The sequence below is a fragment of the Syngnathoides biaculeatus genome, chromosome 1, assembly GCF_019802595.1.
Source record: "Syngnathoides biaculeatus isolate LvHL_M chromosome 1, ASM1980259v1, whole genome shotgun sequence".
NCBI lineage: Eukaryota > Metazoa > Chordata > Actinopteri > Syngnathiformes > Syngnathidae > Syngnathoides > Syngnathoides biaculeatus.
The window spans coordinates 4679003-4693177 of NC_084640.1; the positions used below are offsets into that span (position 1 = coordinate 4679003).

The 14175-nt window shown below is 42.3% G+C and overlaps 1 protein-coding gene across 1 annotated transcript in view; it reads left to right on the forward strand.

The window, feature by feature from the left end:
* Window positions 1-2687: 2687 nt before the first annotated feature.
* Window positions 2688-14175, forward strand: part of thsd7aa (thrombospondin, type I, domain containing 7Aa) — a 140950-nt gene continuing 129462 nt past the window's right edge. Inside the window, exons 1-2 of the mRNA XM_061837720.1 lie at window positions 2688-2822; window positions 11144-12269. Coding sequence (XP_061693704.1) covers window positions 11161-12269 — 1109 coding nt within the window. The 5' untranslated portion in view covers window positions 2688-2822; window positions 11144-11160. The remainder of the gene's footprint in view (window positions 2823-11143; window positions 12270-14175) is intronic.

The following is a 14175-nucleotide window of genomic DNA, read 5'->3' on the forward strand; positions in this document are numbered from 1 at the left end:
GCTGACCTCAACTCGGGATGTTGTAGGTCGGTCGGGAGAATACTTTGAAGACCTCCTCAATTCCACCAACATGCCTTCCCACGAGGAAGCTGAGTCTGGGTGCTCTGAGATGGGCTCTTCTATCCCTGGGGTTGAGGTCACCGAGGTGGTTAAAAAGCTCCTTGGTGGCAGGGTCCCCGGGTGGATGAGATTCGCGCAGAGTTCCCAAGTGCTCTGGATGTTGTGGGGCTGTCCTGGTTCAAAGCCCTCTGCAACATCCCGTGGACATCGGGGACAGTACCTCTGGATTGGCAGTCTGTGGTGTGGTCCCCCTTTTTTAAGAAGGGGTATCGGTGGGTGTGTTCCAACTATAGAGGGATCACACTCCTCAGCCTTCCTGGTAATGTCTACTCAGGGGTACTGGAGAGGAGGGTCAGTCGTGGAGTCAAGTCTCAGATTCAGGAGGAGAAATGTGGTTTTCGTCCTGGCTGTGGAACAGTGGACCAGCTCTACACCCTTGGCAGGATCCTCGAGGGTGAATGGGAGTTCGCCCAACCAGTGTACATGTGTTTTGTGGACTTGGATAAGGCATTTGACCTTGTCCCCCGGGGAGTCCTGTGGGCGGTTCTTCAGGAGTATGGGGGACCGAACCCGTTGATACGAGCTGTTCAGTCCCTGTACGACCGCTGTCAGAGTTTGGTCTGCATTGCCGGCAATAAGCCGGACTCGTTTCCGGTGAGAGTTGGACTCCGTCGAGGCTGCCCTTTGTCATTGCATCTCTGCTCTTTGCAGATGATGTGGTTCTGTTGGCGTCATCATGCCGTGATCTCCAGCTCTCATTGGAGCGATTCGCAGCTTAGTGTGAACTGACTGGGATGAGAATCAGCACCTCCAAATCCGTGACTATGGTCCTCACTCTGAAAAGGGTGGTGTGCCCTCTCCAGGTCGGGGATGAGATCCTCCCCCAAGTGGAGGAGTTCAGGTATCTTGGGCTCTTGTTCACAAGTGAGGGAAGAATGGAGCGGGAAATCGATAGACTGATTGGTGCAGCATCTGCTGTGATGTGGACTTTGTATTGGTCTGTTGAGGTAAAGAGGGAGCTATTTATTCTCAATTTATCAGTCAATCTACGTTCCTCCCCTCACCTATGGGCATGAGCTTTGGGTCGTGACCGAACGAACAAGATCCAGGATACAGGGGGGTGGCTCAGTGTCAAGCCGCTACTCCTCCGCATTGAGAGGAGCCAGATGAGGTGGCTGGGGCATCTGATTCGGATGCCTCTTAGACGCCTCCCTGGTGAGGTGTTCCAGGCATATCCCACTGGAAAGAGACTCCAAGGATGACCCAGGACACGCTGGAGAGATCATGTCTCTCGGCTGGCTTGGGAATGCATCGGGATGCCTCCAGAATAGCTGGAAGAAGTGGCTGGGGAAAGGGGGGGACAGGGAAGTCTGGGTATCCCTGCTGATGCTACTTTCCCCTTGACCTGACCCGGAAAAGTGGTAGATGATGGATGGATGGATGGATGGATGGATGGATGGATGGATGGACTTCTCCTCTTCCACCTCTTTACAAGGTTTCCCCTCTCCAGTCAATCTTTGAATCAAAATATGCTGTTCTTCTGGCAAGGTAAACTAAGAAAAAGAGTGTGGCTGAGCAGCGGTCATTGTCAGAGAAAGTTGTGCTGCCTGAAAGAAACCATTGGCTTCTTCTTTTCATTTTTTACAGTCTGTATGTGAATTGTGCCATTGGATGTAACAACCTTCCTCAATCATTGAATCACATTTCAAAATGCCAAAATTGAATAGCTCTATGTTTGTATTTGATTTTTTTATATCTGCGAAGAGACTGGATCAGTGGTGCACAATTGCGTACGTGCGCAGTTTAGAGGGAGCATTGGCGGATGTTTTTTGTTTTGTTTTGTTTTTGCCACGCCGTCCCGCGATCAACCATCGACGCATTGAGCACCCCTGCTGTAGCATTAAGAGCAGTTAAATGGAGAAATCATCCAGCGCAATGACCCATCTACAAAGCGGATCAAGATGAAGAAATGTATACAGTTTGAAGTGACTAGTCATGTGATAATCGGGGACAATGTTGATTGTGCAAGTGGTGGAGATGTTACTCAGGAACGAGAGGCTTGTAATTGGTCAACAACTGATGTGCAGATGGTGCACCATAGTGTGACTACTACAGTGACTGCACGAGTCATGTATAATATCTAATGATAATTGGAGTGGCAGAAATTGACGACTAGAGACAAAAACTGGTGGGTGTGGCCGGTGAACTGAAAGTTTGAGGTGTTTAAGAAATTAATTGCAAGAGGGAAGAAGCTGTTGGAATGCCTGCATTGTTTGGTAGCCGAGGGAAGGAACTACAACAGTTGAAGTGAGTCTGGGTTTTTTTTTTTTCAGTTTTATTGACTTATTCAGCGAGCATTAGCAGTGCTGCGTTCATGTTATCGTAAAGTGCCACTGACTCAAAAATAAAAAAAATAAAAAAATCAAAGTTTAAAGGAATACTCCAATGGAAAGCCTTAATTCGATCGGTCATGTCATATGTACTGTACCTTGAAAATTTGAGGTTAATCCGATATAATTTAATGATGTTTTGAGAAGATTTTTATCGGCAATTACGAATTTTCACGGGCGCCGCCATTTTGGCAAGTCACATGACTTAAAAAACAGGAACTGTATCCTGTGTGCAAACAAAGGAATACACAATCACTGACAGCGCTGATTACTTGGATTTATCCTCGTCTGATGAAGAAATAGCAGTATCGGTTGATCGGGAAGACAGAGGAACACGTGCATACAGTTTTGAACCTCTGGCTGTAAATAATGGTGAATATTTGGATGGATTTTCAGACGGGAATGATGCAGAGTCTGACTAGTTAAATAACCACAGGCGCGGAACGGTCCAACGCTGATTGTGTCGGAACAATAATTATGGAAACTTTTGACAAAGGTCACTCAAAGAAAAAAAATATGCGGAGTATCGAAGTTTTCAACAACTGTTCAGCATCGTATCATCATGATGGCAAATCAAATTGAATTACTTTTAAGATTAATGGATGGAAGTCTCAACGCCTGCATGACATATGAAAGCACAAGAAGTACTTTTGTCATTATCTGTTAGCAACGTTATAACAATGTTATTTAAAAGAATTCAGAGACTTCTTGTACTCTAAGTGTTTGTCTTAAATAAACGCGCAAATACATGTACATACATGTGTCGTACGGCTCAGGGCAACCACACTTCGCTAGCCACTGGGTCCTTAAATTTTTCTTTTTCTTACTGGACAGAATATGACACCAAGCCTTTCTTGACCTTCTGCTTGCAGCCACAGGCTGAATCAACCTAATGGTGCTGATGGGATTTTCATGGTAACTCAGTTTTATTAGCTTTATTGGTGTTTCAAATGCATGGCTCTGCAGCTATCATATTCAGGTTATGAATGTTTAAATCAGGGTGTCGAAACGTTTTGCAAAGAGAGCCAGATTTGGTGTGCAAAAGTGTATAGGAGCCAACCTTGGCTGACGTTCGACAATAACATATTTAAAACAATATAATTAAACACATTTCAGCAAGTCATTCTGTGTTTCACATTTGCTGTTTATTTTATTTCCAGCGATCTTAAGCATGTCTTTTGGTTCATTGGAAACACATCATATGCAATTGAAACTTCACGTGTTTAACACTTTAACTTAGTTTCTAACAGTTAAACAGAAGTAATTGTACTCATGAGTGCAAATTACATATGAAACATAAGCAAATATATCACCATGGTAGTTCAATATTCACAGAAATTTTAGATAAAATAAAGAAATGTGTAAAAAGTAATAGTCATAACAACAAGTGCAGGGTTCATTTGAATTATGATGTATTAGTAACTATAAATGGTGATTTGATTTTATAAGTTTATTCTGGAGTGAAAACTAATAATTTAACTGAATTTATGACTGATTCTGATCATTAAAAAATACATATATTCAGAGACTTATTGTAAACGATAAATGACTTGTCTGCATTAATTTGATGGGTGATACTGAGATCTGGACTCCAGCACATAAGCCAAGTCAGGCTCAAACGCAGTGGTATTGATGCGGAAGATGTCTCGCAAGTGAGAGTAAGTTAGCCTCACATGGCTTTAATTTAAGTTCATAACCAAAAATCTCTTCTCACACAAATGTCGACCCGAATAAGCTTAGCATTTTCTTACCAAGTGCTCGAATCTCTCAAAACCTGTCCTTATCCAGCTGTCGGTCAAAGCTGGCGAGGGAAAGCTGCTGGTGCCAACCACGGCTCTCTGCATCACATTGTAGCTCGATGAGCTCCAGCTGCAAATGATCTGGAACATCATCTGTGTCTACATAAAAAGGTGAGGAAAAAAGAGCGATCTCCTTCTCTATAGCTACAAAATCCCAAAAGTATTGTTTAAACTCTCCAGCCAGCAATGAAATATCCGATGTGTACCGCCTCGTTTGCGCACTAACATTGCTCTCTGGGAGTCTGGTCATGATTTTTTGCACCACTAAAAAGTGTGCAGTATTGGGTTGGGTTGACGACAGGTGTCTTTCAAACAGTTGCAGCTTGGTTATAATGACTTTGGTTATAAAGGCTTTGATGTGTGAATATAGTTGACTTATGACTGTGTCTGGTCCCTGGAGACTGGTGTTGAGGACATTAAGGTGCTTTGTAATATCAACTAGAAACCCCATATAATCCAGCCACATAGGTTCACTTGGTTCTTGCATAGGTTGTCCTTTTTCAGCCAAAAACTCACCTATTTCTTGCCAAAGAGAATAGAAGCGTGTCAGTGCATAACCCCAACTGAGCCATCTCACGTCAGTGTGATAGACAACATCTTCGTATTCTGCATGAACCTCACTTAGAAACTGTCTGGAGTGACAGTGTCATAGCGCTTTGGAGTGTATATGGTTAATAGCCTTCATCACTGGTATCATAACATGTTGGTATTGGAGATGTTTAGCACACAGAACTTGCTGATGAATGATGCAATGGAGTTTTACCCCCTTCTTCACTTACTTCGTTACTTATTAGTGTTGCTAATCCACTTCGTTCGCCAGTCAGGGATGGTGCGGCATTTGTTATAATCCCAGAAATTTTTTTCCACAGGAGTTTCATGTCATCCATGGCTGCGCAAACAGAAGAGTATACGTTTCTTCCTCTCGTTTAGTTTTTCAGGTTCTTAAGGTCAAGCAGTTCTTCAGTAATTTTCATTTCGTTGTCCGCTCCACTCAAAGAACTAGGTAACTGAGCAGTGTCAGAGGCATCTGTGCTTTCGTTGCACGCTAGCGAAAAAAAGTCAAACTCTTTTCCTCTGACTCCCAATTGTCTTTGGATGTCTGATGACACTTCTTCAATACTGTGTGCCACAGTGTTGCGTGCCAGGCAGACTTTTGCAAACTGTTTTCTTCACCATAGTCATTACACAGTCTTTGATAAATTCACTCTCAGTGAGAGGTTTGCAATGCCTTGCAATCAACGCGACTACCTCATAACTAGACTTTGTAGCATTCTCAATTGACTCACAGGCTCTTGCAGGATATTACTGCTGTGAGGTCAAACTAGCTTTATGTTACTTCAGTTTCTCACTGCATTCCTTCCCTGTGATCTTGTCATATATGTCAGCATGTCTTGTTTGGTAATGTTGCTTGACATTGAACTCTTTATAGGAATACTCCGCTGAACAATGAAAAGCTTTAATCCCATAGGTCATGTCATATGTACTGTACCTTGAAAATTTGAGGTTAATCTGATATCATTTAATGGTGTTTTGAAAGATTTTTATCGGCAAGTATAAATTTTCATGGGCGCCGCCATTTTGGCAAATCACATTACTTAAAAACGGGAAGTGACGGATTCTGTGCACAAACAAAGGAATACACAATCACGGACAGCGCTGATTTCTCAGATTTATCCTCATCTGAATAATATAAATAAAATAGCAGCATGGGTTTATCGGGAAGACAGAGGAATACATCCATAAAGATTTGAACCTGTGGCTGTAAATAATACTGAATATTTGGATGGATTTTCAGACGGGAATGATGCAGAGTCTGACTAACTAACTAACCCCAGGCTCAGAACGGTCCATCGGTGATCGTGTCAAAACAATAATTATGGAAACTTTTGACAAAGGTCACTCAAAGAAAAAAATATGAGGAGTACCGAAGTTTCCAACAAGAATGGACAGCTTTTATGGAGAGAGAGGGATCTGCTGTGATCAGATAGGGAGTATGCCAAAGCATTTGTACTTGACTTTGCCAATCAACATTTTGCCGACTTCGCACAAAGTCAAGATAATCAAACGAATACAAGACATGGCTTTGACGGCAAGAACTGTCCTCCATCGTACCATCATGGATGGCAAATCAAATTGAATTACGGTCACGATGACCGGATGGAAGTCTCATCACCTGCATGACGTATGAAAGCACAAGAAGTCGCAGTAATGGTAAGAAGTACTTCTGTCATCATTGGTTAACAAGATCATAACGATGTTATTTAAAAGAATTCAGAGACTTATTGTACTCTAAAAGTGTTGGTCTTGAATAAATGCGCTAATACTCCTGTACATGTGTCGTACGGCTCGGGGCGAACACACTTCACTAGACACTGGGTCCTTAAATCTTTCTTTTTCTCACTGGGCAGAATATTCCACCGAGCCTTCCCCTATCATTTCTATTCAAATTATGGCAAAATTTCGCGATACAGTAGGGCATTTTCATGTGTCCGATGGTGGAGGTACTGCATGTCATTACACTACAAATTGGCCATGTTTTCTTTGTTTACGCACAGAATATGTCACATCCGCGCAAGGTCATGTGACTCGCCAAAATGGGGACGACCATGAAAATTCGTAATCCTCGATAAAAATCTTCTGAAAACACCATTAAATGATATCAGATTAACCTCAAAATGTCAAGGTAAGGTACATATGGCATGATCTATCGCATTAAGGCTTTTCTTTGTTCAGCAGAGTATTGCTTTAAAAACAGCCTCTTTGCAAATGAGGCAGACATATCATAATTTCCGGACTATAAACCGCGACTTTTATCACACGCTTTCAACTCTGGGTTTTATGCATTGATGTGGCTAATTTATGGATTTTTTTTGTAATGGCCACTAGGGGTGCTCAAGCAGAAAAGGTAAGAGTGAGAGAGGTGGAATATATGTGTTGAGGCAGAAGCAAGTTTAACATAACTTCACAATGTGCATGAATAAAATTAGCATGAAGAAATGGATATGATGCAGCTTTCAAGTTAAAAGCAATCGAGCCCGCTGATAAAGAATGTAAACTTGTCATAAATAAATCCATGGTGAGACGCTGGAAATGGCAACGGGAGGAAGTGGAGCAATGTAAAAAGACGAGAAAAAGCTTTCAGCTTACTGCCACGTCTCAGTGAATTTTACCGGTATGTTGTTTTTAGGGGAAAGAATAGGGGAACACCCCCCTTTTCTGCCTGAGGACCATGATCTCAGATTTGGAAGTGCTGATTCTCAATCCAGCCATTTCAGACTCGGCTGCGAACCGCCCCAGTGACTGTTGGAGATCAGGGCTTGATGAAGCCAACAGAACCACATTGTCTGCAAAGAACAGAGATGGAATGCTGAGGCCACCAAACCGGACACTCTCTACGCTTTGGCTGCACCTAGAAATTCTGTCCATAAAAGTTATTAACTAAATCAGTGACAAAGGGCAACCTTGGCGGGGTCCAACTCTCACCGGAAACGAGTTCGACTTATTGGTGGCAATGCAGACCAAACTCTGTCACCAGTCGTACAGGGACTGAACAGCCCAGGGTTTGGTACCCCATACTCCCGAAGAACCCCCCCAGAGAACTCCCCAAGGGACACTGTTGAACGCCTTCTCCAACTCCACAAAAGACATGTAGACTGGTTCGGCAAATTTCAATGCACCCTCAAGGATCCTACCGAGGTTGTATACCTTGTCTATTGTTCCATGGCCAGAACGAAAACCACCTTGCTCCTCCTTGAATCTGAGATTCGACATCCCGATGGGCCCTCCTCTCCAGCACCCTTGCAGAGGCGTGTCAACCAGGACAGCCCCACAACATGATAGCGTCTTTATGTACTCGGAACTGCTCGACCTCACACACCAGCTTGGGCTCCTTCCCTGCCAGAGAGGGGAGATTCTATGTCACTAGAGCTAGTTTCTGTAGTCAGGGATCTTATCACTCAGGTCCCCACCTGCAGCTACTGCCCAGTTCACATTGCACCTGATCCCTATGGCCCCTCTCACAGGTAATGGGCCCATGGGAAGGGGGACCCACGTAACCCATGGGTGCAGGCCCGGGTGTCAGTTCCTCGCCTTCAAGCACCACCTCCAGGCTCGCTCCAGAGGGGGAGTCCCGGTGACTCACATCCGTGCAAGGGAAACCTGAATCCATCACTGACTACCATCATGGGGGTCTTTTGGCCATGCTATATCTGGTCCCTCAGCTAGAACCTATATCCCATGGGTGATACTACCAGGGGCGTGAAGCCCAAGACAATTTAGCTCCTAGGATTATTGGGACACACCAACTCCTCACCATGATAAGGTGACAGTTCAAAGAGGGGGAAAACAAATTTTGTTGATTGATAATGCATTTCCTGGTCAAACTGCTTTCATCTTAAAATCTTTATTAACGGTATATAGGTAATATTTACATTTTTTCATCTATAATTTAAAAGTATCAAAACTACAAAGTAAAAACAAGTTACTCTTTAAACACTTTAGTAAACTATCAGTGTGCCGTCCTAACAACAGATTACTATTTGGAGCTAGACAGCCAGCGAACTTATTAAGAAACTCCATACACAAGGCGTTCTTTTCTTGCTTTTATGGAGGTCTCTTGTGGTAAATGAATTAACACATTTGTAACTGAAAGATACAGAAAAATATACATCAGTGATGAAAGTCCTCCGGATTTTCGCGGAATCCCGGATTTTCAAGATTTCACGAAACTTCCTCTGGAAAATTGAAGAAAAAGTGCCTCAAATTAATCTGGCTATCAGTTGATAACATTGAACGAACATGCATTTGAGTTTGTTTTGCTTTCACTCGCATAGCCATGTTGAGAGACTAACACGAGTAAGAGTAACGCCCCTCCCCTTGCATTCTCTCAAGATGTTGCTTATTTTGTGTAGTCTTGACATTAATTTACATGTTTATTTCATAAATGTTGTTAACTAAACAAGCCTGCTCCAAAACAACCAGTATTCACCCGTACACAGGAAATGCAAGTTAACCGTACTTAGCATGTATGGAAGTTAGGCCGAAAGCGCATGTTCAGAGCGGTTTCACGGCTGCGAGCGCATTTACGTCGAAAGTCATCAACATCATGAGGCATGTCAAAGGAAATTCAGTGACACCAGGGGTTCTCATTGCGTCGATCGTGAGGCAGTGTAACCCCCCCCCCAAAAAAAAAAAAAAGACGTTAGACAATCATCCACCTCGTCGCTTGCTTCAGGTGTGGCCAATAATTCGAGTGCATGCACATAAAGGCACGTTCTAGCAAGCCGGCCTCCTATTTAAGGAAATCGCGGCGATGCGTGCTTCCTCCACCCCCCCTTCAACAACACATCACGATTGGCGACAGGAATATTTGTTACAATGTATTGCTAGCTTGTTGCCACGTACGCCGATTATGTTGAAGTAAACTTTCAGCATTTTCAAAACATTGCAGGTATAGATCGTTCATGTTTATTCCTTGACATGTCACTGCATTTAACTTTTCTTCATATAAAGTTTGTCAGATCAAGAATTTTTATATTGTGTTCTACTAATATCAGTTGAAATTGGAAATTATCATATCTGAGTTTGAAATTTTAGTTTTTGCATTTTAGTAATGTATTTGTTTATTTTATTTTTAATTTACAGTTATGTTATATTAATCCAGTAAGTTATTTTAAGGCCACCCCTAATCACACCTACATTATCTGCGAGCATTACTGACCACACCTGTACATTTTTCAAATGTGACTGACTGTATATATCAAAATTTTAAGGCAACTCATTATACTATTAGGATTACTAGCTCTATATCTAAGATAGTGAGCAACGTGGCCAAGTGTATCAGTACAACGCGACGTAACAAGTTTGAGACTTAAACGTTAATAGTAATTACTACAGATCAAATTTAACATGTTTTGCTGTACCGTGTAGAAATTCTAGGATATATTTTCGTGTATATTCTTTAGCCATACTATAACATGTATAATGTGGGGAAAATGACAATTTTAGAAGTCTTTTTACTGAATAGTTCACTTAATTCATTTGTCTTGAGATAAGATGGCACATTTTAAGCATATTTTAATGACAAATGTGATTTTGTGCTATCCAGCGATAGGGGGATGGGCGGCAAAAAAATCTGGGCTTGGCCCTTGGGGAACTTCTACACCTTTTTTTTTTGGTCAGGACATAGAAATTTTGCTTTAAATTTTTGTCTGAATTTTGTTCACAGATATCGTCAAAATGCACCACAGCCATCCATTTTTTCAAAAACAATAACAATAGCTGCATCAACAATCACTCGTTTACATCGAGCTCTCAAATAAGACACAATTGTGAGCTCAACCTAATGTCTGTGAACATACCATACTTACAAAGACGAAAGTTTCCCAAAGTTCAAACGTTTAGAACACATTCAACATAGTTATGAGTTGTCTTCAGTCTTAATGTCCGCCATGCTCATATTCTCACCGGAGACATGTCCAAGATCCTCTATAACATACAGAGCACTCACTGCCCATAGAAACTGAATGATCCTCATATGTCAAGAGGCGTCATTCTGACGCTTTTTCTTTTAAAACATTTTAACGCACTGCATCATAAAGATATTTTTAACTAACTTATTTATCTTACGAAATATACAAATATTTCAACAAAAGACATTACAATCAGATTAATCAAAGTAAAGTGCTTAAAAATGTGGCAAGTGATTTGTCCATTGAATTGTGAGTGCCTGAGCATTCCTTACTTCTCTGTTTTAACAAAAGAAAACAGCTTGCCCAGCAATTACCGGATTTAATAGGTAGAATCACAAGCACACTGAGACCCATAATATGGTCCCATAATATTCGTATTTGTAAGCCTACTACGACATTTCTGACATTTTCTGTCCTTTTTCAGGTCCATGGGGTCGATGCATGGGCAGTGAGTGTGGCCCAGGTGGTAGCCAGAGCAGAGCGGTATGGTGTGCTCACTCCGAAGGTTGGACCACTTTACACACCAACTGCGACCAGGCAGAACAGCCAAACAACCAACAAAGCTGCTTTAGGGTGTGTGACTGGCACAAAGACCTGTATGACTGGCAACTGGGTGCATGGAACAAATGTGTTCCTGTGTCACTGCGCAGTGCAGGGGTGCAAAGACCCACTCTGTGCACTCGGGGCAAGGAGGGTATACAGAACCGTGAGGTGGGCTGTGTCCAGAAAGTCACTGGTGAGCCAGCAGAAGATGTAATCTGTGAATACTTTGAACCTAAACCCCGTCTTGAGCAGGCCTGCCTCATCCCTTGTCCTCAGGATTGTGTGTTATCAGAGTTCAGTCCATGGACACCCTGTTCAAAGACTTGTGGGATGGGCCTGCAGAACAGAATTCGCATTGTTCTTGCTCCACCATTATTTGATGGGGCAGCATGTTTAAACCTGACAGAGTTTCAGACATGTCAACCAGGACTGTGTGAGGAAGAGGAGAGCCTATACAGTCTACGAGTTGGATCCTGGGGGCCATGCTCTCTACCAGTCTCAAGACAAGCCAGACAATCTGACAAAACAGCCATCGAGAGTGACAGACCATTCAAACAAAATGTTAAACCTCCAAAAGATGAGAGGAAAAAACAATCCAAAAGAGGGGACAAACGGACCAGAGAGGGTGACAAACAGCTGAAAGAAGGGGACAAGCGGTCCATACGAGGTGACGAACTTTCCAGAGAGGGAGGCAAACCACAAAGATCCATCAGGATATTAGACAAGGTGAACAAAAAACCTGACAGACCATCCCGTGAGACAGACCATCCTAAACAACACAGAAAGGCTAAAAACAAAGAAAAGCGTGAAAAAATCCGAGAAAAAGCCAGAGAGAGGTTGAGGGAAAGAGGAAAGGTTAAGGACCCTGTGACACGAGAGCTCATCAAAAAGAAACGTAACAGGAATCGTCAGAATCGCCCTGGAGGAAAGTTTTGGGATTTGCAAATTGGGTATCAGACAAGAGAAGTCACCTGTGTGCACAAGAGTGGGAGTGTTGAAATGCTAAGGTAAGAGGAATTTATTCTATATGAAAAAAAAAACACCATTATACGAAATTGAGATGATGCTCATGATAATTATATTGTTTTGTCATCCCTTCCCTTGTTCATAATCTTTTGTCTCACTTTCTGTCCATCTTTGCCGTCTCCATCATAACCTAACCCATTGGGCTCTATTTTCGTCACAAGTGCAAGTCGAGCACTGCACTTGGTGAAACTCTGCAAGAAGGCAGGTTAGAACGGGTATTTGTAATGTTGTAGACAACCACAGCAGGCATATTTTAAAAAAGGGTCTGTTTGCACCTCATGGGCATAAACATAACTGACTTTGTTCGGCACCAATTAAAGGTGCTTCTTTCATTCCCTCTAACTGAAGCGCAATGACCTGTGTGGCAAAAGACAATGTGACTAAATACAGTGTGAAATGGTGATAACCGCAGGTTTTTAGATTGTCGGATGACCTCATTTATCTATCCACACCCATAGCTGAGTGCTGGCCAGTAGGGTGATAATAATAAAAATGATAATAATATGTTCAGTGAATTGCTTTCTACAATGGTTTGGTGGGTTGAATATCTGCTGTTCACATTTGAATTAACTATGCTTCCTCCATCTCAGATGTCTGCTGAGCTTCTGTATCTGTTTGCCTTTGCCTTGGTCAAATTCACTAATTTTAGACTCGGACACTTGGACATGGGCCCACTGTGAAGACAAGCTTTTGGTAATTTTGTGGACAGGTGTAAAGATTCCAAAGTTGTATGTGTATAGAAAATTGTTTGCATAATTATGAAATAACAATTGTCATTGTGGTTGTTTTGTTTCTGAAAAATTCTTCAATTCATTCATCTTCCGTTCCGCTTTTCCTCAATTGGGTTGCAGGCATGCTGGACCCTATCCCAGCCATCTTCGGGCAAGACGTAGGGTACACCCTGAACCTGTCACCAGCCAATTGCAGGGTGCATGGAAACAAACAACCATGAGCACTCTCAAGCCTACGGGCAATTTCGAGTCTTCAATTAACCTATCCTGCATGTTTTGTGGGATGTGGGAAGAAACCGAACTGCCCAGAGAAAATCCATGCAAGCATAGGGAGAATATGCAAACTCCACACAGGCGGGCACGAAATTTGAACCCCGGACCTCAGAATTGAGAGGCAGCGGTGATGTTGTGCGCCGTGCCACCTAAATATACAGTTTGTGTAAAATGTATTATTTTTTATTTTAATTTGTTTTATTGGATCAGCATTTGAATTAACACATGATTAAATGAAATGAGTTAATGAATGGATGAAGCAGTATGTTTAGAATTGTATTTTCTTCCTTCCGAATACTGTATTTTTATAAACCTTTGTTTCACCAATAACTCAAATGTATCCTCTTTTTCTCCCAAAAAAGGAGACTTCAAAAGAGTTCCTGGTGCTTTTTTTAATTGAGAAAAGATAATGAAGAAAATGGGTGGAGGAGTGGAGCAGCGGAGCAGCTGTACGTGTGGACTTTGTATGTTCTGCCCGTGCCCGCATGGGTTTTCTCCGGGTACTCCGGTTGCCTCCTATGTCTCAAACACATGCAATAATTGGAGACTCTGAATTGCCCCTAGCGGCTTCGAAAATGGATGGATGGATGGATGGATGAAGAAACTGGAACACAGTTATAGGGTTGATCAGCCATACGACGTATCTTACATGACAAAACATTAGTTACCGTTAAGTCACTGATAATGGAGTAAAAGTACAATGGTCACTGTCATTTTTTCCTCCTCAGTGAAATCTGCAGTCCTTGTTCAAAAAGTCTGTCACAGGCAATTCTTATATTTCGGGATCTTATTAAATATTAAATACAGTGCAATTGTGTTTTAATTTTTCTGGAATATAGCTCCCACATTATGTACAAGATATTCCGGTCTCATTTGCTTAGTC